Source organism: Aquarana catesbeiana, linkage group LG02, assembly GCF_042186555.1.
Source record: "Aquarana catesbeiana isolate 2022-GZ linkage group LG02, ASM4218655v1, whole genome shotgun sequence".
NCBI lineage: Eukaryota > Metazoa > Chordata > Amphibia > Anura > Ranidae > Aquarana > Aquarana catesbeiana.
The window spans coordinates 598,707,532-598,734,081 of NC_133325.1; the positions used below are offsets into that span (position 1 = coordinate 598,707,532).

Consider the following 26,550-nt stretch of genomic DNA (forward strand, 5'->3'; position numbering starts at 1 on the left):
CACAACTGCCGCTTTGTCTTCTGGGATGAAAGGGATGAGTCTGCGTAGGAGGCGGAGGAGATGGTGGGAACAGCTCACCACTGATCCTATTTGTGCATCCATTGTCATCCCTGAGTCAAAGATGACTCCGAGACTCTTGGCTTTGAGGCTTGGAGCGATGGTCTGTCCTAGGATGGTGGGAGGTGTCCACGGGGTCTTAATTTTGGAATTTTTGTTGGCATGTAGGAGAAGAAGTTCTGTTTTTGCGCCGTTAAGTTTGAGGGAGCTGAAGGTCATCCAGTCATCAATTGAACTGAGGCATTCTTCTAATTGTTGATAATGGTTTTTTTGTCCGGTGATGCGAAAGTAGAGTTGGGTGTCGTCAGCGTATGAGTGGAAGCAGAGATCGGTTTTCCTGATGATATTGAGAAGTGGGCGGATGTATATGTTGAATAGTACTGGTGACAGGGGTGAGCCCTGAGGAACTCCGCAGGAGATTGCCCGGGTTTCCGAGGTGAATGTTCCTAGCTTCACTATCTGAGAGCGATTCTCTAGGAAGGATGCAAACCATTTTAGAGCCGGACCTGTGGCTCCTGCCACTTCTGAGAGGCGGACAAGTAAAGTATTGTGGTCCACTGTATCAAATGCTGCGCTGAGGTCCAACAGTACCAGGAGACTGGATTCTCCGTCATCTGCTGCTTCAAGGGCGTCGTCCCATATTTTGAGGAGTGCTGTTTCTGTGCCATGGCCCGGGTGGAAGCCTGATTGCAGAGGGTCCAGGAGTTGGTGTGTGTCCAGGTGGCGTTGTAGCTGCTGTACTACTGCTTTCTCCATAATCTTGGAGATGGTGTTGAGGCTTGTTATCGGTCTGCGGCAGTTAGGGTCATTAGGGTCAAGATTGGGTTTCTTCAGCAGAGGTTTGACGATGCCTTGCTTGAGAGAGGTTGGTACAGTCCCTTCTTTGAATGATTGATTTATGAGGTGTGTAAGAGTAGGGGCCAGGATGTTGGAACATTCTTTAAGGAGTTTTGTGGGAATGATGTAGTTTGGGGATGTGCTGTCGCGAAGGCTTCTGATGATGTTTATAGTTGTGTCAGTGGTGATAGGAGACAAAGAAAAATTTGGTGGTTGTGTGATGTTCGTGTTAATATCCTCTTTTTGCTTTGGTTGTTCTTTTCTGATGAATTGATTTCCGGATGTTGTCGATTTTGTCGATGAAGTAATCTGATAATTCATTGCAGAATTCTTGAGTATTTTTTCCGGGTGGCTCTAAGCAAGTTGGGTTCATTGACTGACTAATTTGAAAAGTTCTCGTGGACGGTTTAGGGCAGTTGAGATGGTGTCCGAGAAATGTTCTTTTTTGGCTTTGAAGATTGCCTTGTGGTATTTCACAGTAAGTTCTTTGTAATCGGTACGGTTTTCCTTGGTGGGATTTCTTCTCCATGCTCTTTCAGCTCTTCTACGTTCTTGCTTGAGTAGGGTGAGCGTGGCATTAAACCATCTCGAGTTTTTATTGCGGATAGGTGTTCTGCGTTTTGGAGCCACTGAGTCTGCTGTTTGTAGTAAAAGCTTGTTTAGGGAGTTGAGTGTTTGTTCCGTTGAGAGGTTTGCGTTTAGCAGGAGTATTTTGTTTGATAGTGTGGTTTTGAAGAGTTCGGAGTGTAGTTTCTCCTGGGATCTATTCCAGTTTGTTGTTGTTGCCCGTTTCTGTTTTTGGGAGGTGGTGTTGATGGTGATTTTGAATTTGATAGCGTGGTGGTCAGTCCACGGTAGTGGAGTGTTGTCGAGTATGTTGATGTCCATATTCTGTTTGAAGATGAGGTCTAGAGTGTGTCCTGAACCGTGTGTGGGAGCATTTATCAGTTGTTGCAGGCCCAGTTCTTCCATTTGGTTGACGCAGGCGATTGCGATACAGTCTTGGGCAGAGTTTGCCCAGAGGTTAAAATCCCCAAGTACCAGCAGGTTTTTGGTTTTCAGGGTGTGTGTCGAGAAGAATTCGGTGAATGGAGTAAGGAGATTGGTCTTTGGTCCTGGTGGTCTGTAGCATAGTAGTATGTGAATGGTGTCTTGAGGTGTTGTTTGAAGATGCAGTGAGAGACTTTCCATGAAAGGCACTGAGTTCTGTAAAGTTGGTTTGGTAAACCCAAGGTGCGATTTGAAAATCACTGCTAGGCCTCCTCCTTTTTTTCCTATTCTATGCTCATCGGGCTAAGGGTGGAGAGAGCACTGCAATTCTTAATACGAAGGAGCATCATCCACCATGTAAATGAAGGTTTTTTTTTTTTTTTTTTTTTAAGCAGATAACAAAAATTGTGTACATAACATTGGTTATTCAAATGTTTTATGGAGTTGGTTCTTCTGTCCTATGTATTTCCAAGTCTGATATTCAAAAAGAGAGCATTGTGGAAGAATTCCATACACAGTAATAAACAGGATACAGGATTTGCATATTAAGTTTTTTTTCTAATTTATTTTTTTTTCTCTGGTCAAGTTCCAGCCTACCTGTCCTGTGTGTATAGAGTGGATGGACCACATTCTGCATCATCATAGGAACAGAAATGGAGAAATACACTGGGGGAACTGCAATCCATTACGGTGGCCCATAGATTATTGGGAGGTAGCAAAGGTAACACAGTATTTATTTAAGTACAAGTGCTCTGACTTCCAGCCTTTTAATGCTCATATTGTCTTATGGCACGCACACACATTTCATCATTCCGTTCATTTATATGGAAAATCACAGTGGGGGGGGTACGCACCGTGCAAGGAAGCACACTAAGACCAGAGTGTCCAATAAGGACTTCCAGAGTGGCCATAACTGAACTTCCTCCTTCCGCTGTAGCTGTCTGACAGCGCAGTGGCCAAGGATTTTTTAAGCTGGGAGGGCAGAGCCTGATGAGGATTCAAAGACACTAGTTCCCCCATCAGGTCCACTCCTCTTGTGAATCACAGCAGGCATTGGGCTGATCCAAAGCCAATAGACAGCCTGCTATTGGCTATAGAACCTGCCTGCTGTGAATCACAAGGAGAGAGCAGACCCAATGGAGAACTAGTGTCTCAACTTTCCCATTAGCCTCTTCCCATTGTCAGTGTCACAGGTTGCTAGGAATCTGTTGGCTGTGAAGTCGACAGCATAGTTATCAACCAGTACCAGGTAAGGAGGGGAGAAGGTAACAATAGCAAATATGTTAGCTGCTACACAATGTAGAGAGACCGGCACTTTGCCGGTCTCTGTTCGCCAACTTATGCCGCGTACACACGATCGGAAATTCCGCCAGCAAACGTCCAATGTGAGCTTTTGGTCAGAATTTCCGACCGTGTGTATGCTCCATAGGACTTTTGCTGGCGGAATTTCCAATCGCGCAAAAAACCATGCATGCTCAGAATCACAAGATTAGCAGAAGGGTGGCACGCTTCGTATGGAACTTCCGTTTTCTATTGCTGTTGTACGTCACCGCGTTCTTTACGGTCCAAAGTTCAGAGAACTTTTGTGTGACCGTGTGTATGCAAGCAAAGCTTGAGCAGAATTCCATCGGAAAAACCATCCCAGGTTTTTCCGACGAAAATTCCGATCGAGTATATGCGGCATTAGAGTTGGTCTTTACCTTTAATTTAGTTGTCTATGAATTTTAATTAATTATATTTGAATTTTGTGCAGTAATAGTGCCACTTTGTAAAAGTGTCACTATTAAGAACTACCTGAATCTGCTACCCATGTCGGAAAAGCTACCAGAATAGGTGACAGGGATTTTTTTTCATCTGGTGCAGGTCATTTTAAAGGACCATGCTGCTAGAATAGTGTTGCTAGGACTTTATTGATTGCATAAACAGCTGAATATTAAAAATAAAAAGTGACACCACATAAAGAAAATGCTACCAAATATGATAGATGCAGAATTGATGTACACTATATTACCAAAAGTTTCGGACACCTGCCTTTACACGCACATGAAATTTATTGGTATCCCAGTCTTAATCCATAGGGTTCGATATTGAGTTGGCCCGCCTTTTGCAGCTATAACAGCTTCAACTCCTCTGGGAAGGCTGTCCACAAGGTTTAGGAGTGTGTCTATGGGAAGGTTTCACCATTCTTCCAGAAGCTCATTTGTGAGGACTGACCCTGATCTTGGACGAGAAGGTCTGGCTCTCAGTCTCCGCTCTAATTGACTGCAGGCCAGTCAAGTTCCTCCACCCCAAACTCTTTCATCCATGTCTTTATGGACCTTGCTTTGTGCACTGGTGAGCAGTCATGTTGGAAGAGGAAGGGGCCATCCCCAAACTGTTCTCACAAAGTTGGGAGCATGAAATTGTCCAAAATGTCTTGTTATGCTGAAGATTTAAGAGTTCCCTTCACTGGAACAAAGGGGCCAAGCCCAACCCCTGAAAAACAACCCCAATCCATAATCCCCTTTAACCAATTAACCATTTAACCAAATGATTTGGACCAGTGCACAAAGCAAGGTCCATAAAGACATGGATGAGCGAGTTCGTGGTGGAGGAACTTGACTGCCCTGCAGTCGATTAGAGCAGAGACTGAGAGCCAGGCCTTCTCGTCCAACACCAGGGCCTGACCTCACAAATGCGCTTCTGGAAGAATGATCAAACATTCCCATAGACACACTCCTAAACCTTGTGGACAGCCTTCCCGGATGAGTTGAAGCTCTTATAGCTGCAAAGGGAGGGCCAACTCATTATTGAACCTTACGGGCTAAGACTGGGATGACATTAAAGTTCATGTATGTGAAAAAGGGAGGTGTCCCAATACTTTTTGGTAATATAGTGTATGAGGCCAGCATTACATGTTTAGGAATTTGATCCATTTCATTATGGATACAGTTTAGTGTTAAGAAAATATTTAACGTAAATCAGTGGCGGCCCGTCCATTAGGGGCACCTGGGTGCCGCCCCCTCTATCCTCGTCACCCCCTATATGAATAATGGAAATAGGATCTATCCATGGCTGATGCGGCCACCCCCCTGTTCAAGCATCTGGCCCCTTTCAGGATGGCGGGTGCCTGAATTACAGCAGCGGAGGTGTTTTTTTAAGCACCTGATTAAAGTCATAGGCTTTAAAATAGAGTGGCTCGTGGTGCAGAGCATTGCACCATGAACCCACCCAAGTGTTACAACAGCGAATTAATATTTGCTGCTGTAACACTGATCCTCAAGCTGGCCAATCAGAAGAGGGTGTGAGACCCATTTTCTGATTGGCTGAAAAGAGAAGACTCCCGATTGGCCGCCGAGAAGGAGGGAGGAAACGGAAGCCGTCATGGAGAGCAGGGGAACGGGAAGCTGTTGTCCTGCATGGTGAAGCCGCGATGGGGTAAGTGCGACAGGGGGTGGGGGGGTAAGGGAATGGTGGGTGTCAGTGGCATACTGTTTGCTGCCCCCCCCAAAAAAATTCCACCGGCCGCCACTGACGTGGATTATGTCCGCTATAGGTCAGTTTATCTGCACAGGTAATCCAATGTGTGGAAAAATAAAAGGCTTATACTCTCCAGAGCTTTCTATGCATTGAGCCTCTTTTAACCCTTTAGCTGAAAATTGAAATCCATTTTATCTTTGAGAGCTCATTCACACTTATGCATGCATTTTTGCGTCTTTTGGCACATCTACACATGTTAGAAATTCATTTTCAATAAAGCCCTCAACGTTCCTGCTGCATATTTTTGCAGCACACTGTAAAGCATTGCATGTGTTTATTTTTCTTAGTATCTTGACACCAACATCCTGTGCATTAGAATTTAGATCAGTCTCCTATTCCATTTATGTTAATACCCATTAAAGGGACTGTCACTATTTACGAAATATTTAATTAAGCCTTCCCTGCAAAGAAAGCAATGAATCCCTGAACCACTCTGCATGCTGCTGATAAGAAGATCCCACATGTGCCAGATCCTAAAAATCTTTCAGCAAACTTATACCTCCAACAAGGTGGAGTTTGGCAGTGTGGGCAGCAGGACAGATAAGTGTTCATTACTTTCTTTGTAGGGATAGCTTTGTTTAAACTGTGAGTCCCTTTAAACACATATCTTTGTTCTAATGTTACTTTTAAACATTGTTTTACATATGTTTCATTTTATTGCAGGTGTTTTTACCACGTGGGAAAACAAAGTCCGAAGGACCCCATGACTGTGATGCTGCAGCTCTCCTCAATCTAATCAATTTTTGTGATCACTTTCAAGTGTCAAACATTTCAAAAGTTAGAGAGGTATCTGTTCTATAAAATGCAACAAGCTACTGAATATAGAGTGCTGAGAATTTTCTTTACATCAGGTTATAATAAATACTAGTGAATACTTAGGGTATGGAGTGGGGCGACCCAAACAATGTCATGTACAGTACAATACAGTGTAGTAAGGTGACCCACGATATGTCATGTACAGTGTACATGGTGGGGTGACCCACCGCATGTCATGTACAAAATACTGAGTAGGGCAACCCATAACATGTCATGTACAGTACTTTATACAGCATAGTAAAACCCAGAACATGCTGTGTGTATAGTACAGCACAAATAGTGGAGTGACCCACATGTCATGTACAGTACTTTATACAGCAGAGGACAACCAAGAACACATTGTGTATATAGTACAGCATAAATAGTGGAGTGACCCACAACATGTCATGTACAGTACTTTATATAGCAGAGGACAACCAAAAACACGTTGTGTATATAGTACAGCATAAATAGTGGAGTGACCCACATGTCATGTACAGTACTTTATACAGCAGAGGACAACCAAGAACACATTGTGTATATAGTACAGCATAAATAGTGGAGTGACCCACATGTCATGTACAGTACTTTATACAGCAGAGGACAACCAAGAACACATTGTGTATATAGTACAGCATAAATAGTGGAGTGACCCACAACATGTCATGTACAGTACTTTATATAGCAGAGGACAACCAAAAACACGTTGTGTATATAGTACAGCATAAATAGTGGAGTGACCCACAACATGTCATGTACAGTACTTTATACAGCATAGGACAACCCAGAACATGATGTGTATAGAACAGCGTAAATCATGGCGTGACCCACAATATGTCATGTACAGTAGAAAATACAGAATGGGGTGACCCAGAACGGATGTTCATTACAGTGTAAATAGTGAAGTGACCCACAACATGTCATGTACATTACAGTGTATAGTGAGGTGATGTACAACATGTCATGCACAGTACATTTTAGGGCAACCTAGAACATGCCATATACAGAATACGGTGATCTAGAACATGTCGTGTACAGACTAGTACAATGCAGTGTGATATGTGCTGTACAGGGGACAGGGTAATACAAAAGGGAATGTCATGTACAGTACATGGTATAGAATGGGGTACCTCAGAACATGTCACGCATAGCATGGTGTACAATGTGGAATGTTTTTCAGTGAATGTGATGCACAACACGGCCAGAATAGGCACACCTTTGCTATTCTCATAGTTAATATGTATCTCTCTTTGTGCAGTGCACATCACACTTAACTCTGTCATAAAAAGACAGGGTAGGTGGGGATACATCTCATTACCGTATCCTTAAATATAACTATGGGATTTACTTCTATTTCTGTCAATTGTAAAATTCAGTGGTTTGTAGAAAACAGAATTTTGTGCTAAGTTGCATTAGAAAATGTTTAACCTTTCATTATTCAGATAGCTCAATGAGAATATGCATGTTACCCTCTTTATATACCCCTTTAAAGTATCTATTACCCAAGGAATTTACTATAACCACCAATACATCAGCCCTATTATTGATTCCTCCAGTTCAGCCATGCCTCAACCTTGTTAACACAAAGGAACTCTTAAAATAAGTTTCTGGTCTCAAGGTATTCCTACTAATGATTACTGTATGATGTATCTACAGCTTACTGGGAAGAATGCTTTTACATTTGTGGCCTTTGGGAAGAATCCCCCTTTACAGATCGCTTAAACGATCATTGGTGTCAGTGGTTACCTATTTGAGTGGCAGAAATTGTTCAAGGAACCCCTAGAAACCTCTAGAGGAACCCTGCTTGAGAAAGACTTCTTCAATCGACAATGATACCCTGACTTAGTATTGCTTATTTCAGGACACGGATATCCAGAATTTCTATACATATTTCTATCAATAGAATGAATGCTTCCAGTGAAAACTAACCTGTTTACAAGTTAACAAGTTTTTCACATTTTCAAGAAAAATTTTTTAAAAATCTTAATGGGCCCCTCAGTAGTACTGTAAATGAGCCCACCTCCCCCATGGACCCCTGTACCATTTTAAATGCTGTAACAGACATTCTGAAAGATTCTTGCAGAGATATCTGCAAGACACCAGTAAAACATGGTGGATCTAAAATGACACAATTTTCATAGCAATTAAAACAGCTTAACTATAGACTAAAACCTAAGAATCACATTTTATTCATGATGATTTCTGATGGTTTATTTTTATATTCCAGGTTATAAAGTGTAGAAATGACTTGATGCACTCCTCTGATATGAAGGTTTCCTCTTCTTGGCTAAATGATTTTGGACAGAAGATGCAGGATTTAATCCTTGAATTAAGAGATGTTCCCAACTCTGTAAATGATCAAATACAAGAGGTATTGTTTTTATATTGTTTCATGGCTTGACAAGGAATGTATGTAGAGCTCTAATTAGTGTGTCCTTCAAGGACAGCTATCGAAAATTGGCAAAACAAAAGTGATCCCTTTTTTTTTTTTTTAAGAGATTTTATTTGCCATACACATAAGTACATTCTTTGCCACAAATGAGTAGATACATTCCGTGTGTTACAGAGCTTATAGAGACACATTACACAGTCAAATCATTGGCATGTGTTAACAAAAGATCAAGTTATGCAGGAGTACAGCATCACACAGCTAGATTAAGTCTAGCTGTTTAAATATACCTGAGAGTTCTGTAGCGTTAGTTGTATGGTATCCATATATGTATAAAATACAATATAAGGAGAACAGTAACTGTTCAGTAGTATAAACTGAAAAAAAATCTAAACAAAACACAAATTGTGGAGTGCCTTAGATTTCCCACATAAAGCGGAAGGCATGTGGACCCCCGCATTACATGGCCCCAGTCTAGTAAGCCCAGTGAACTATAAATCAAAGTATTAGTAAAATCAAGAACCATCTTCTCCCCAACTGCTGGACATGTGACCCCCATCCACTAGGTATAAAGTTGTCCAGGGTCTCTTGTGAATCCACCCATCTAAACCATAATTTGTTAAATTTTTGGGAACAACCACAAGCCTCATAAGTGCCCTTTTATAAAGGCACGTCTGAATCAATCAGATTTCTCCAAGCCTCAATACTAAGCCGGTCACAGCAGATCCACTGGATCGCTATCACCTTCACTATGTAGACGTATAGTATACGTAGAAATAGTTTTGAGGTAGCATCCAATTCTTCATCCTCTATCAGACCTAGCAGGCAGCTCTCTGGGTTGCATATATTGGGCTTGTCAAAACTGTCTGCAATAAAGGTTACAACCTAAGACCAGGAGGGGCGCACTTTGTCACAATACCAAACCATATGTATAAATGAACCCTCTGCATTATTGCACTTATGGCATAATGTGTTATCTCTCTTCCCCATTTCGAACAAACGGAGAGGTGTGTAGTATGTTTGATGGAGATAACGCATTTGAATCATTTTATCTTTAGGTGAGATAACCGTGGCCAAAAAAGTAGTAAGGACTTCTGTCCATAACTCTTCTGATTAAATCTGGCAGAACACCCGCCCATCGTTCCCATGTGTGTTTACTGCTATTCTCTCCAGTAAGGCCAACCATACACAGTTTGAATCTCGGCCGGTTCAGCAGGAACCGGGCAGGATTCGAACCATTAATGGACAGGCTGAATGTACCAAGTGGATCAATCAACTTGGGTACAACCAGCCTGCCGGATTCACTTCTGATTATACCAAGTGGCTGCTATAGCCGCTAGCGATAATCACTGTCTTCTGTGATAGGGCCAGCTTCCCCAGCCCGTTGCCACCTCCCCCCTACCGGGAGTAGACAATGGCTCAGCAGGAGGGATTCCTTGACAGCACTGTCTGTGCTGATGTGGGAATCGTGCAAATTTCTTTCCCGCACCATCTATGGCAAGCCTAATGCCGCGTACACACGGTCGGATTTTCCGCCGGGAAAAGTTCGATCGGAGCTTGTTATCAGAAAATCCGACCATGTGTAGGCTCCATCGGACACTTTCTGTCAGAATTTCCCACAAACAAAATTTGAGATCTGGATCTCAAATTTTCTGACAACAAAATCTGTTGTCATAAATTCCGATCGTGTGTACACAATTCCGACGCACGAAGTTCCACACATGCTCGGAATCAAGCAGAAGAGCCGCACTGGCTATTGAACTTAATTTTTCTTAGCTCGTCGTAAGTGTTGTACGTCACCGCGTTCTTGGCGATCGGGACTTCCGACAAGATTTGTGTGACCGTGTGTATGCAAGACAAGTTTGAGCCAACATCCGTCGGAAAAAAAACATGGATTTTGTTGTCGCAATGTCCGATCGTGTGTACGTGGCATATGGGTCAGGGAGCTGTAATATTGAGATACCAACTTCGAATGATATGAGGATAATAACAGTCGTTCTAAGGGACAACTCCCCCAAATTGAACATTTGCCATATGTCTCAATTGACAGTATTGGAAGGACCAGGAGGCTGGTACCCCTTTTTCTAACTGTAATTGGTGATCTTTATTACTGTATAAGTACAGTCCTACATACTTTCAGCTTGATTTGAAGAGTGCAGGCGATAATGGGAAACATAGAGGATTATGCTAGTAATGTGTAAAAATTATTTCACTAAATACACTGCGTACGTGTATATTTACCTGCAGTATCTTTTTAGATCTTCTGTGCACTAAATATACAAACTTTTTTAGCCTGGGTTCACACATATGCGAACAGACATCGCATGTGATTCAACACCTGCATTGCTGTGCCAATCACATGCGATGTCTGTGCAGTGCGAGTTCAGCCATACAGTTTGTATGGCTGAACTTGCATTGGATTTGCACAAAAAAGGTGCAGGGACTTTTTTTTTTTTTTCCCTCACTGGAATCTGATCCGATTGCTGTCTGAGTCCACAGTTCGCACTGCGATCTGTGAACCGATCTGGGGGTGTCATTAACATTGTATAGACACCCGCAGCGGTTCGCAGAGGGCAGTGTGAACTGCCTGCAGGGGGAGATGCTATGCAGCACCTGGCCTTGGAATCGCGCTGGTTCCCGCATCCCAAGAGTGTGAACCTAGGCTTAAAGGAAATGTAAAGTAGCATAATTGTCTAATTTTTTTTTATTATTGTCAGGACTTGATTGTTAAAATTACTAAAGTATTCAAATAAAATATTGTTAAAATGATATTACACATTTTCTATTTTCCAGGTAAATTAGCACATACAATGTACAGTGTGTAAATACAACATTTTCATATTTTATTTTCTACTTTTAAGTCAGCCTGTAAAAGTTTCTGCTCCCTTTCACAGTTTGAAGGAGCTTAGTTTGTTTTTTGATAAAAAAGGCTATTTTTTTTACAATGCTCAATAGCTCACACAGAAATTTTACAAGAGAAGTAAGTGACTCATGAGCAGTGACTTCTCCCATATTGGATGGCATTAGCTGGCCATATTCTAGTAGAATTTTATGTTCTACATTTTTTTTTTTTTTTTTCAAGAGGTTTGTTTTTCCAATGCAATGATGAGAAAATTCACAGAAGCCGGATGGAGAATTTTCCTGGAATAAATTAATTTATAACAGTGTGCGAGGTTTCATTCAGGAATGACCATTAATCTCAAAATCCAATGTTAAAAGCAAGCAATATTTTTGGAGTACTTTCGAACTAAATTGATCAAGTCATCAAATGTACTGAGTATTTTTATACGCATATTCGTACAAACATTTGGCCAGCTTTAGTTTAAGGTTTCAGTCAGACAAGTTGTGCTTCATATACATAGTTAAAATATGCAGCAGGTGCACTCAGCAGGACTTACAGCAGGAGGAATTGCATATAGTGTAAGGGGGTCATACAGAATTGTCCAAGAAGTTTGTATTCTTCAAGGCAGCAAGCAAACCCCGTTTGCACTGCAGGGTACCCCCCTAATGGGTTCTCCAAATTGTTTTTACCCAGCAGCAGGCTCCCACAGCAGATAAGGAGAGAGAGCTTTGAGCATCAGTCAGCTTGCATATATAAAGACTTGTTGAAAGCTGGGAATAATATTGAGGCCTGGCTACCAGGTAAGATGTGGACCTAAGATAAGAAGCTTTATCTCATGCAAAGCTCTACAAAGTATCCAGACTCCAAGACCCAGACCAGAACCTATTAAGATTCTGAAAAAAAAACATAGTTTGCTTTCTCTACATCTGCAATAAACCCTGGAGCCCCTCACCATGTGTAGGTGGGAAACCTAGGTGACACATTCACACTGTCCACAATCTTACCAACCAGTGCCTCACAATAGTAGCATATATACAGTTTGTAAATTGATGTTGTGCAACATCTCATATCATTTTAACAAAGTAAAGTAATTAGTACATATAATAAATGATACTGTAATGGTGTCCTGTAAACAACATCTTATTAACTATCAAAAGTCCGTGTTCAACAATGTGCAAAATTGCTACAATAAAACGTCAGTAATTTCTTCAATGGAACCGTGAATCAACAGTGCTGACACAGTCCCACACCTCTTGGTGAAATTAAAGTGCACATCAATCACGCTCATCGATCCGGCCCCCCTGAAGAAGTCATGTGAGCAGTGGGACATAACACGTAAGGCATCTCGGAGGCAGTCACGAACTAGAAGTGACGTAAGAGGGTGCTTTTCCAGGTTCTCGTGTATTACACAATGGTATTTTTATGGTTTATTAAATGTAAGCACATTTTTAACTTAAATAAAATGCTATATCTTGCAATCTTACACAATGGGAGGCTCTCTCCATATGTTTGTTTCCTGACATGCTTGGGAGTATACAAGATATCCGGAGCCTTAAAGGGACTAGTACCCCAGTATATCAGAAACGCATATGAGGACATATGGAGGACCCTGAGTGAAACAGACCTGAGTACCAACTAATTAATATAAATTTGGCATATCGATTTATACATGAAGGTGAGAATTCTGTGAGCACTGAGGTGACACTTGCGGAATGATAAGCACTTTAATTACACCAGGAGGTGTGGGACTGTGTTAAAAACGTTGATTTACGGTTTCAATGAAGTATTTACTGGCATTCTATTGTAGCAATTTTGCACATTGTTGAACATGGACTTTTGATAGCTAATAAGACTTTGTTTCACGGGACACCTTTTACAGTATCATTTATTATATGTACTTACTTTACTTTGTTAAAGTCTTAACGAGAGGTTGCGCAAAATCTATTTATTTGCATACAGAGTATGGGAGCACATTAAGGTGTTTGCACTTTGCAGTAATCATTCACACTTTTTTGTTTCTGGTTTAACAATTTTGCACTGTATTATTTATGAGACTTAAATCACATATACACAAAGGGAGCGTAGGTGTTTATACACCTTTTGTTTCATATATATATATATATATATATATATATATATATATATATATATATATATATATATATATATATTATACACCATACCATACAGTATATATACAGTACTCCACACCACACACCCCATTACACTTTGCAGCCCCCCAATGCCCCTGTTTAAAGTCAGCAGACTGCAGCATGTACCCCACATCACTCAACAATTCTCAGCATGTGCCGTACCACATTTAGCACATTGCATCATTTAATAAAATGAATTTTTCAATCTGCATCATTCACCCCACATACATAGAGCAGCCCTCAAAAAATCCACTCACCTGCTCGTATTTTGCGAGAGGATTTTGAGGGCTGGCGAGCTATATGGCTGCCTGGGAGCGGGGGGCGAGCACCGCCGAAAGCCTGGGTGGAATGGGAGTCATTCTCCCAGCGATCGCGGAGGGGTAGAGAGAGAGAGCTGTCCAGGTGATCAGAGAGCAGCGCAGGGAACACAGCGATAACAGTTTTCATTTCAATTGCCTTGTTCCCCACCGCTCGCTGTCAGATACAGCCTCCTCCTGGTCTCGGGACTGTGATAGACAGATCACCCGTCCAATCCTGGTGACGGGTGATCTGTCAATCAAAGTTCCCCGGCCAGGGGGAAGGGCTGTATATGACGTTGAGCGGTGGGAATTGAAATGAAAGCTGTTGAACCGCCTGTTGGGAGTGCAGGTTCCTAGAGTCCCGAAATTATTCCTTCTTGGAGTGTCCGGATTATGTGTATCTCGACACTCCAGGAAACTACTTGGCCATGTTCTTACAGCAGCGAGATGTCTGGTAGCCCTCCACTGGAAAAGACAGGCCCCGCCTACCCAAACAGACCTCTATACCAGAATAAAAGACATAGAGCTAATGGAGAAAATGACAGCCAGACTACAAAATAGATTGGAGGCACATGATAGGGTCTGGGAGGATTGGCATAGGGGAGAGAACCCACCCTAGGCCGGCGGCTAAGCCCCCTCCCCCTCCCTCCCTCCCCTTCTTATTCCTCTTTTCTTTTTTCCTCCTTTAACTTCTTTCATCTCTTACAATGCTAGATTATATTCAGATTAAAGCAGGGTTCCACCCAAATTTTGAACAATATCTGTATATATTCTCTTCCTTGCCTAGATGCTGACATGCCGTTTAAAAAAATTTAAATCGCCGTAATTACCTTTTATTTTTCTATTCTTCTTTGCACTTCCTGGTTCTCCTCCCGTGGGAGTAGGTGTGTTTCTAGCCTCTCCCAGACTCCTGGGAGCTAGTCTCAGGCTTCCCAGGATGCCACTGAACATGTGCGGGAACGAGCGGTGAATGCTGGGAGCACAGCATTCACCACATCCAGGAAATAAATGCTTGTGGGCTTCAAATGCCCACAATGAAGATGGAAACCGCCTGCAGTGAATAATATAAGTTATTCTTTCCGACGAAATCTGACAGAGGTGGACATATTACACACAATATGTGAGTATGTAATGCTGAGAAGAAAAGTTTGTGAATGAACTCAAAAAAAAAAAAATCGATAGATAGGTGGACCCCCGCTTTAACAACGATATTTGCTGGTTGACAGTTTTAGAAGATATGGAATGTGCTATGCCACTACTGTACTTGAATGATTATATTCTGAAGTTTACTGATTACCAGATTGACTGTCCACCAGTTGCACTTAGTTACATGCAATACTTCTGTCCTTTTGTATGTATATATCTTTATGTATAATAAAAAAATTGTTATTTGAAAAAAAAGAAATGAAAGCTGTTATCACTGTGTTTCCTGCGCTGCATTCTGATCACCTGGGCGGCTCTCTTGTTCCTCTCCTCCCCTGCACAGGTAGGCTGCATAGTGGGCACACGGCTGCATTTGGTGGGCACACGGCTGCATTTGGTGGGCACATGGCTGCATTTGGTGGAGACAAGGCTGCATTTGGTGGGCACAGGCAGGCTGCATTTGTGGGCACAGATAAAGTTGTTGTTAATATTTATTTTTTAACTTAATTCTGTATAAAACATTTTAAGTGTCATTTCATGAGAATTTATGAGGGCGTGTTTAGGGGTGGGCTGGGGCAACTGGTGGCGAGTAACCCTTGAGGCCTGGCTAGTAATTTTAAGTCCTGAGCTTTGAGCCCTGCATAGAGCATTCTGTGGCATACACCCTACATGCACTCTGTCACACCACAGCATGTAACCCAATGCATTCAATTGGCCGCACAATGAGCCCCGCTTCATTTTCCCTGGGCATTTTCTGCACCAGTGTTCTTCACCTTACTTCCCTCACTAGCGTGTAGAGCTCTACTACTGCATCTTGTGCAGCAAAACTGAGCAATCAAGCACCTGGGCATCCACTTCCATTCTGCAGTTACAGAACTGGGACCCTGCGGGGGTTGCTGCCCTGGGTTAGTGACCCATGGAAGTATTGGGTCAAAGATAGCCAGACCTGTCTGAATTATGAATGAATTTTTGAATAGCGGTTTGGAATTTTAGTAGGAGAGTACAGGATTGCACTTCATCTTTCTTCTGTTGCTGTTTATCTTCGAATGCTGATATCTAGAAAAACCCTGCACTCCACAGTAGAATCTAGACATAAGCCAATAGTCAAGGCCGAAAAACAATTTTGTGATGTGATCATTAAAGTGGCGCTCCACCCAACAGGTGAAGCTCTGCTTGTTGTAGTTTTGACAGGTATCCACTCCAACTTCTGGGACACACATTGGTTTCAGAAGATGGCGGGAAGATCCAGGAAGGGCAGCGTGACTCGCGCATGTGCAGTAGGAAGGCTTTACTTCCTGTTTCCTCTATTATAGATGCCGGTGCCTGCACCCGAAGCCGATTGAAGAATCGGCTTGGGGTGCCAACATCACAGGATCCCTGGACAGGTCAGTGTCATTTTTATATTAAAAGTCAGCAACTGCAGTACTTGTAGCTGCTGACTTTTAATTTTTTCTGGAGGAGCCTGGAGCTCCTCTTTAAGGGCCCTTTTACACCAAATGCAGGTGGATGCATTTTGAACTGCACTCCAACAGCATAGACAGCCCAAAATAAAGGTAATCCTATGGGCACAGTTCACATCATTGCAATGTGGTTCAGCACTGTTAAAAAAAAGTAGAGCATGCTGTATTTTTATGCACGGTGAATGCAGGGAACACTCTATAAACGCATTGCACCTGCACCGTGCTCCTTTAAACCAAGCCCAAAACTGCATAGCAAAATGCACTTCAAACGCAGCGTAGAACACATTCAAGCGTGGGTGAAGCGCGCTTCCAATGCATGTAAACATGGAGGCAAAAATGCACAGTTATTGTGGTGCTTTAGGCTTCTTATTATACATGTTAACACATTGTTAGGGTGACCTGTACATTTGAATAGACTGCCTAATGCAAATAATAAATAAATTGCACATACCATTTTCTAGCAGCACACCACAACACCATCCCCATGACTAAGCTCCTGGGGGGGAGCAAAACGTGTTGGGGGAGTGGCCTGGTCGGAGTCCAGGCTGCGGTTGCCACTCTACTTACCTACTTACCTTACCTTCTTAGAATTACTCGGATGTGCGGCACCAGGGGACACTGCTTCTTTTTTTGAGCTCAACACAACGTAACTGGCAGCACTGTGCACGTAAAACAGCAAGGTGCAGTGAATGGCACCACTTCGCACAAGTAATGTGTGTTGCCACGTTTCCGGTAACGCGCACGTTAAAGCTTATGTTACTGCAACAAAATAGTGTGAATGGACCCTATTGTGCCTTATGCTCAATAGTGCATTGCAGTGCAACTGATTTTGCCAAATATTTTGATGCTTATGTAACTCTACCACTTATATTAATTGCATGGCAGACCTTACATTTTCTTATATTTTTTTTTTTCTTTTTTTTACCCCAAGGTCTTGTCGTCAGAATGGTCTATTGATAATGTATCAGTACATGAAGCTGATGGATTTAATGCAGAATCATTTGGAGGAGAATTTGTCTACCTAAGAAACTCCTTACTAGATGGCATATCTCTAAATGAACTTGAGATACAACTTGTAAGTCAGTTGCTAGAGGAATTATATCTTCAGAAAGAAGAAAGTGGGGCTTTATCAGAAGAGGTGAGTGAACATAAACTTTGCCACCAATTCAAATCAGAACTAAAAAGAAAAATTTGAGGCCTAAATATATATATAAAAAAAACCCTATTGTATTCAATTTGTAGGACCTAGGTACTGTATGCAAAATGAAGATATTCTTGACAGAGAACAAAGACCTTTTGCCTGTTTTTCAAGAGGACCTGGAAAAACTTGAACTGTTGCTGAATTAACATCTCACGCTTCATATATAAGGTAAAATGGGGTGTAGTTTTGTGAATTAAACTAAATGCCATACCACAGATGCTCAAGTGTCACCCCCTATGTAGTATATTTAGTATTACAGAGGTGCTTACCTGTGTTCTTTGTCTTGAGAACTTACCCCCAAATCTTACCCTTTTTGCTGGTTCATCTCTGTACTGTATATTAAAGCTTAAGTTTACAAACTATGTAAGTATGTATGTGCCATGCCTGTAGGATCCCTGTGGAAGCTTGAAATCTCTGTTGTAGACTAAAGTAATCTCCACCAGCTTCTGGGTCCTATGTCGAGTGGCTGCCCTCCAGCATTGTGAATGCAGGAGATCGTTTGTTTGGCATGGGCACCATTCAGGGAACACTTGGCATTTTCTCAGTGCAGGTAAAGCTTTATCTGATTGGACATGGTGAAGGGATGTCAGTCCCCACCTCGTCCAGTTGGAGAACATTTTGCGTTACTGTGTTCAGTAGCTTGGCACGGGACCCAAGTGCTAGGGGAGATCACTGCACTGTGATTTTTTTTTATTTTTTATGTATTAGTATTTTGCACAAGAGAATTTCTTCAAGTGTGTTTTCTGCCAAGTGTGCCCCATATACAGTCTGATACAGTATGGTGAGTTAGTCTATAGTGGGTGCCTTATAGAAGTGAATAAAGAAAATGAAAGGGGAGAGGGGTCACTGGGTTTGGAGGTTTTGGGTAGCCATGAATCCCAGTAGAGAGATCTTAAAAGCAGGTAAAACTGAAACACTTGGTTATATAATCTACCGAAGGGTAGAATCACCAAATCTGAAATCTGATTCTAAATGGAAATTTTTATATAAATGTATATAATATTTACAGAAAATATCTAAAATTTATTTTGTTTTTCTGCCCTCTCTTTAGGTTACATAGAAACTAGAGAAAACGACTACACATTTGCGAACAAGCCAAATTACTGGGGATATAAATGTATTTTACCTTTAAATGTGGAATTATTGTATAAGGAACTACCAAAACATTTACAGTGAGGGGAAAAAATGTATTTGATCCCCTGCTGATTTTGTACGTGTGTCCACTGACTATAGATATACAGTGGCACTTGGAATCATGGAACTTCTAGTCCCAAGGTGAGGGATCAGGGGACGTCCTATGCTGTTATCATTGTGCAATCCCAAACTAGAAGTTTGAAGAAGCGACTCAGAGGCTGCTCTACTAAACAACTGATTGTAACTCATGCGCATTTTTATAAATAAACATGAATTGTCTTCAGTTCAGCTGGCCCATATAGGTATGATCCTGAGAAAAAAAAGAGGGTTTAAAACTATTTTTAAGGCATCTGGGGGCGGCACAGAAAGTTTTAGGCACATGCGCATTTAGGTTTATGTTTCTAAACTTTAAAAACATCATTAAATCACCAAGGTAGTCACACACAGGTTGTTTTGCAGAGAAAGCTGGCTATATACTAGTGTATTTTGAACAAATGTGCAAATTCCCAGAACATTTGGTGACTTGACAAATGTTCGAAAGTACTTCAAAATTTAATTTGCTTTTAACATTGTTCTTGTTTTTAAAATGAATAGACTTTCCCAAACAAAAGCTCCATACACTGTTAGAACTGAGAGCACTGTGAGTACTGAGGATTACTGAGGGCGCTGTGAGTACTGGGAGCACTAGAAGTACTGAGGGCGCTGGGAGTACTGAGGGCGCTGGGAGTACTGAGGGCGCTGGGAGTACTGAGGGCGCTGGGAGTACTGAGAGCACTGAGGAGTACTGAGGGCACTGTGAGTACTGGGAGCACTAGAAGTACTGGGAGCACTAAGGATTACTGAGGGCGTTGGGAGTACTGGTAGTACTGACGATTACTGAGGGTGCTGTGAGTACTGGGAGTACTGAGGGCAATGGAAGTACTGAGGGTACTAAGGATTACTGAGGGCACTGTGAGTACTGGGAGCACTAGAAGTACTGAGGGCACTGGGAATACTGAGGGTGCTGTGAGTACTGGGAGCACTAGAATTACTGAAGGTACTGAGAGCACCGGCAGTACTGAGGATTATGGAGGGCACTGTGAATACTGGGAATACTGAAGATTACTGAGACCACTGTGAGTACTGAGGGCAGTGTGAGGACTTCGAACATTATGGGGGCACTGTAAATACCTAGGAGGGCTGAAGATGCTGCAAGTAGTGAGGGTACTTTGGGTGCTGAGGAGGGTGCTGTGAGTCTGGAAGGGGAAGCTGTGAGTGGCACTGTGTGTGACCAAGGAACATTGTGAGTACCCAGGGGTTCATGTTACATTCTCAAACAGTTTAGGCCAAATAGTGCTCAGAATAAATCAAGTAAATTAAAAATAAATGAAAGAATGGGAGTGTTGATAAAGTTCAAAAACATTTCCAGTAGATGTGTTTCTTGGTGAACACAATGTACAGGGATATGAAAAATGGTAGTGACATAAACACACACACACACTGAACTGGCTAGACTGGTGTCTAAATCCAACCTTACCTTACCAAAAATATTTTTTTCTTAGTTGATTGTAGAATGTAAAATGAATTTGTTTGCGAGGGAAAAAAAAATCCATCCTACTCCTTTTGTTTTCGACTTCAGTGATGAGAAAATTAAATATCAGTTTGAGCAAATGTCTTAGGAATGAAAAGTTTCAAACAGAATTCTACTAGTGTATGACCAGCTCTATTTATTTTAAATCCAATTGTGCTAACAGTGAGCCTCTTTTTTATAAGGGTGCTATTGACCTACTACTTGGACAGGGAACAGACAATGTGGAAAATCTTCTTGTGTTCTGTATATGTTATTTACTCTTTCCAAAAGACTGAGCTTAACAGCTTGATATATTTGTCCTTTTTATATTTTTTTATACATAGATCTAAACTGGGGAATGGGTGATCAGTGCTTTAAGGGCACTTTCTAAACTTTAAGAGCAAAAAAAAAACATTTTTAGCAGTTTATAGAAGTGTGAAAACCACTATCAGCCATTTTTATAACTGTCTTTGTCCCCACTGGAGAGAGATTTGCCATAGATGACTGATGCCTCCAGGAGAGGATGTAAAGGGAACAGCAGTAAAAACCTGACACAGGTTCTAGATCTCTACTTCTTTAGATTTCTCATCCTGTATTTTGTTAGTTGTGTTAATGGATATATATCAATTTACCTCAGAAGTGTCATAGATATGCTCTGTATTTTTGTGATTTCTTTCAATTTACTCAAGCTGATTTTTTTCTATTTTGTTTTTATTGTACACCTTTTATAACGGATATGATACATTTATATTTTGTGATATGAACATGGTATTCTGTCATTTCTTGTAATTGCTTACCAGCAGGGGTTTTAAAGGCGACTAAATAAAAAAATAAAAAAAAAACTGTAGTGCTTTGCAAAGCTGTTTGCTTAATTTCTGCCCTCCATATGTGTGCAAGTACATGTAAACTTGAAGATGAACTCAACGCGCAAAAACTTTCACTTAAATATATTCCTTTAAAGTGGTTCTAAAGTTGGAAGTTTTCTTTTTACCTTAAAGTGGTAGTAAACTCCGCTCCGATACTGCGTTCATATAATTTAATGTATATAGTTATTGTGAATTGTTGTGCTGCCATGTCAAAGCATATATATAACGTTTCTTACATGAATAAACATTGTTTTTGAAAAAGCTTCTCCTCTGTTGCAGCTGCCACCATATTGACTGCTGTCTTCCGCATCCAATACCATTATAACGTCTGCCCTTTCTCCCTCTAGATGGCCATAATCTCGCACGTGTGCAGTACTCATCGATTCAAGCCTCGTTTTTGTTATGGGGCTACTCTGACAACTGCATTTCGCCAATTTGATCTGTTGTGCCTCATCAATCCTTGTGATGTAGTGAGTCACATGGGGTTAAAGCTCTTGTGGGATGTCGGGGCTGATGGCAGGCATGTAAACACCATTTTTCCGGCACAAAAAGCTTGCCGGAAAAGTAAGAATAAGTGCGCATGTGCCAATGATGTCATTAATCGTTACAGGACCGATTGCACAGCAAGGAAGGAGGTAGGAAGCGATCTAAAGAGAGCAACTTGTTGACTATTTTGGAATCAATAATATGGGGCAAACTTACCTGGATGGGTTTACTTCCGCTTTAATGCACTCTATGCATTGAGATAAAAAACCTTACCTGAGCATATCTCAATCCAGCGATGTTGCACAAGAGTCTTGGCTGCCCAGGACTCTCCCTACTTATTGGCTGAGACAGCAACGGGGCGCCATTGGTTTCTGCTGTTGTCAAAGTCAGTGAGCCAATTAGGATAGAGAGGTGGCGGGGCAGAACTGCGGCTCTGTGTCTGAATGGACACACTGAGCAGCACCTCAGCTCGGGTGCCCCCATAGCAAGCTGCTTGCTGTTGGGGCATTCGGCAGAAGAGAGGGGCCAGGAGCTCCGGCCAGGGACCTGAGAAAAGGAGGATCTGGTTGCTCTGTGCAATACCACTCCGCGGGGCAGGTAAGTAAAACACGTTTGTTATTCATAAATGAAAACATTTTTAAAAAGACTTTAGTATCACTTTAATAGCCACCAAGGGGGTTGCCTTTAACTTGACAGATACCGGTGGGTGGTGTGTGCACTGTTGCAGCGTTTGCCTGCTGTTGGGTGTGACAGGAAGCAAGAAGATAGCAGTGTGGTAAACAGAACTGCTGATCGGGTGGTGCATTTTTGGGGTGATCTAGTAGGTACAGTGTGCTGACCTCTCTGGTACTATATATGCTAGGAGATACCAGGGTTCCTGTGCCTGCCCATGAGGAAGTGTAATAGGCAATACATGTGATTTATGATGGATGGCGTGGTATGATCGTGCTTTGTGTCTCTGAATTCCTAGAACTGCCGGAGAATGGTAAAAGCTGCCAATATGTTCACATATGAAGGGGAAGAAAAAAAAGGGAGCACATCACTACGTTGTAACAGTGCATTGCAGTGCACAGCAGCGCATGTCCACACCACAAAGCAGTGCACACACCTTATGCACAGTGCATTTCTGTGCAGCCTTAAGTTTATCTAAACCCAAAAATCTCATGTAAGTTTAAATGTTATTTCAAAAGTCAGCTTTCATTTACCTCTTCCCACCTGCATAACACATATGTTGCAGTGGGGAGCATTGGCCTTAAATGCCCAGCTGCTGCACTTATGTGTCAATGCGGTTCTGGGATTCTGTGCTTTTAAACCACCTCCACCTCCTGGTGTTAACACCTAAAGGGATCCTACAAATGATTAAAAAAAAAAAGAACTTTATAACGTTTCTTACATGAATAAACATTGTTTTTGAAAAAGCTTCTCCTCTGTTGCAGCTGCCGCTATATTGACTGCTGTCTTCCGCGTCCAATACCATTATAAAGTATGGCAGTTGTTCATGATATACAGTACTTTAGCAAACTAAATGCCATTAATTTAAGATTTACTTTCAGTTTGGAATAAAGGTGGTTAATTTCACCTGAAAAACAGATATCTGATGAGTTATTATTCTGAAATAAATTGACACCCTACAATATTTTACTAGACAATTTCTAAGAGTGTAGAAATTAAATGCACTATTTATAGATCTATTAAATACATGTTCACATCATCCGAGAAAACAGCAGCTGATCACTTGAAGACTACTATAGAATACTACATATACAGTGGGTATAGAAAATAATCGCAGAGTTGGAAAAAGGATCACCCCCTTGTGTCAGTATTTTGTTGTACCACCTTTTGCTTTAATTACAGACTTTAGTCTGTTTGGGAGAAGTCTCTACTAACTTTGCACATCTAGACTTTGCAATATTTGCCCACTCTTCTTTGCAGAACTGCTCAAGTTCATTTAAATTTGATGGTGACCATTTGTGGACTGAAGTCTTAGTCATTGCACAGATTTTCAGTGGGGTTTAAGTCTGGGCTCTGACTAGGCCATGCAAGGACATTCACCTCTTTTTTCCGTCCACCACCGTCTAGTGATTTTTGCTGTGTGCTTTGGGCCATTGTCATGTTGGAAGGTTAACCTTCTTCATATTGTCAATTTTCTGGCAGTAGGCAGCAGATTTTTCTCAAGAATTTCATGATTATTTTGCCCCATCCATTTTTCTTCTATCATGCCAAGTGCTCCAGCCCCTGCTGCAGAGAAACGCCCCTGTAACAGGATATTACCACCTTCATGCTTTACTGTAGGAATGGTGTTATTTGGATGGGGAGCTGTATTGGATTTCTGCAAGACATATTGTTTGGTGTTGATGCCAAATCATTCAATTTTAGTCTCATCTGACCATAACACCCATTTCCATGTGGCCTCAGAATCTTCAAAGTGCGTTTTGGCAAAGCTCATGACTGCATGTGGCCTTTCTTAAGGAGTTTCTTTTTTTTCATGCATCCCTCCAGTACAAGCTACATTTGTGGAGAATTTGTGATATTATTGTCACATGCACCCAATGACCACTTTTTGTCATAAATTCCAGTAACTGCTTCAGAGTTGCTGTAGGCATCTTGGTAGCCTCTCTGACCAGTTTCCTCCTGGCTCGATAAAGTCTTTGGATTTTTTTTGTATCCATCTCCTGACTTGTGCCTGTCCACAACTTTATCCCTGAGATCATTTTGACAGTGCCTTGCCACCTATAGTTGATTGCTTCCTTTGCACTACCAAGGACTGAAATGCTCCAATTAAGCTCTTTTCATGCTGAGCTAATCAAAATGACCACAGCTAATCACAACTGAAAGTCAAATGGCTTTGTGTGCCATCAAGAAGGTGATTAGCTACACCTGATTGAGTTTACTAGTTATTTTAAGGCGGAGCATGATCCTTTTTCCAACTCAGTGATTCTGTTTTTGAATTTGTTTTATTTTTTTCTGACATGGTGCTATATCTCTCACTTTGATGTTATAAGGTGCACTGAGTAAATACAGCTGGTTAAAACAAAAACTGTGTCTGTAATTCAGCCTGCAAAGCAGCAAAATTTGATTGTTTTAGGGGGGTGATTCTTTTCTATACCCACTGTAGGTATACATTCTTATAAGGTTAAAGTAGACCTTCCAGTAACATGCAAGCTCTGTTAATATCAGCACCCCCATCATTAATAGATGCTTAGTTAAAAATAAAACAAATCCTGCTGAGAAACAAATTAATACGTTTACTTTATGCTTAGCTTCTGTACTGCAGGAGTTGACATTACATTGGGTGGGCCAGTGGGTTCCCTGGGAATGCAGAGTGGCTAATACTGTATCTTGTGAGATGATGCTCCAGCACAGTGCAGGAGTGTCTTCTCCTGAGATATGTGCTATTCAGCATTCCCTGGGATCTTGTTGGCAGAAGTGTGACATGACCCTCACCTAGGTAGGCACTGTGGGACAGAGCTGGGTAAAAGATAAGTCAATGTTATATTTTTTCCCCAACAGGTTTTGGGTTTCTTTTAACTATGCAGCTATAAATGATGGTGAGTAGACCTTGCATTTTTATTGCAAGATCCACTTTAACATAAATGGATTGGGGGGTGTATATATAATGAACTCTAAAATCTGTAATCTATGTTTTGTTGGTATATGCCGACAAAAAAAGTTGTCAAATGGGAGATTCAACACAACTCCTCTCTGTATTTATTTTGAAAGGGTTACTTTTTAATCTAAAGTGAACTGTAAAATAGAAGTGGGTAACCTAGCGAGAATTTGTGGTCATTTGGGCTCAACGCTGGTTTCACACTATTGCGAATTGGATGCGGGTTTCTCCACATCCAATTTGCATAGCAGGAGATTGGGACCGGCTCTCCATGTAGCCGGTTCACACATTTCCGGAGCGAATTGCACGGGAGTCCTGCGTGTTATTTGGTTGGTTTCAAGTCCAAATTCAGCCAAAAATTTGGGCTGAAATCGGACCTGAACCGGTGAATAGAGACGCACCGGACTCCTGCTGTAAATTGTTCCATGCTCTAGTGTGAACCCAGCCTTAATTTGTTCTCCTGGATATTGATTCCATTCTGAATATTTATGTGTTAGTGTACTCAAATGCTTCTATGAACAGGATAAAAACAGGTTCACACTGGTGCTCTGCTGTAGCTGCAGCGCAATTATATGTGGAGTTTACCCGCAAATTAAGTGCACTCCCATTGACTTCTATTAGACTGTGTTTTCTGAAAGTGCATCAAAGATTCAGAATGCAGGACTTCCATGAAAACACACCATCTAATGGAATTCAATGGGAGTGCACCTAAGACCACGGGTAAAGCACACATACAATCGCTGTGCTGCCTAACCGCAGCGCACAGGTGTGAACTCACACTAAATCAAGCATAGCAATGTTTTTATGAGAGGTGGGCTATCACACCTGGCACATGTAGAGCGCAAGCAAGAAAAAAAAAAAAAAAAACACGTTTATAAAAGCACTGAGATATGCTTTAAAGGGGTTAACTTCGCTGGCTTCAGGACCTTGTGCTTAGTACCATTAAAATAAAAGAAAAATTAAAACCTGCGCCTAGGTGTGCAACTAAAATATTAATGGAAGTAGGAGCAGCCGCTGTCTATGCTATCCAGTTAGATAAATATTCAGACGGTGCTTACTTAACCATAAACTGATGAATTAAACCACAACTGCTATAGTGAATACCACTATTATAGTAAAACCAATCAATTATAAAAAGTGAGCAAAAAAGATCTAATAGTCCTTCGAGCTTAAGCAGCGTTAAAACATTTAAGAAACAATGAATTGACAATAGTGTGAATCCA

The 26,550-nt window shown here is 41.5% G+C and overlaps 1 protein-coding gene across 1 annotated transcript in view; it reads left to right on the forward strand.

Annotated features, from left to right (window-relative positions):
* The window catches only part of LG02HXorf38 (linkage group 02 CXorf38 homolog), a 34,031-nt gene extending 12,531 nt beyond the window's left edge, over positions 1-21,500 (forward strand). Inside the window, 6 exon segments of the mRNA XM_073616327.1 lie at positions 2,471-2,605; positions 6,067-6,189; positions 8,426-8,569; positions 17,416-17,622; positions 17,727-17,853; positions 18,737-21,500. Of these exon segments, the coding sequence (XP_073472428.1) occupies positions 2,471-2,605; positions 6,067-6,189; positions 8,426-8,569; positions 17,416-17,622; positions 17,727-17,831 (714 nt within the window). The 3' untranslated portion in view covers positions 17,832-17,853; positions 18,737-21,500.
* The last annotated feature ends 5,050 nt before the right edge of the window (positions 21,501-26,550 follow it).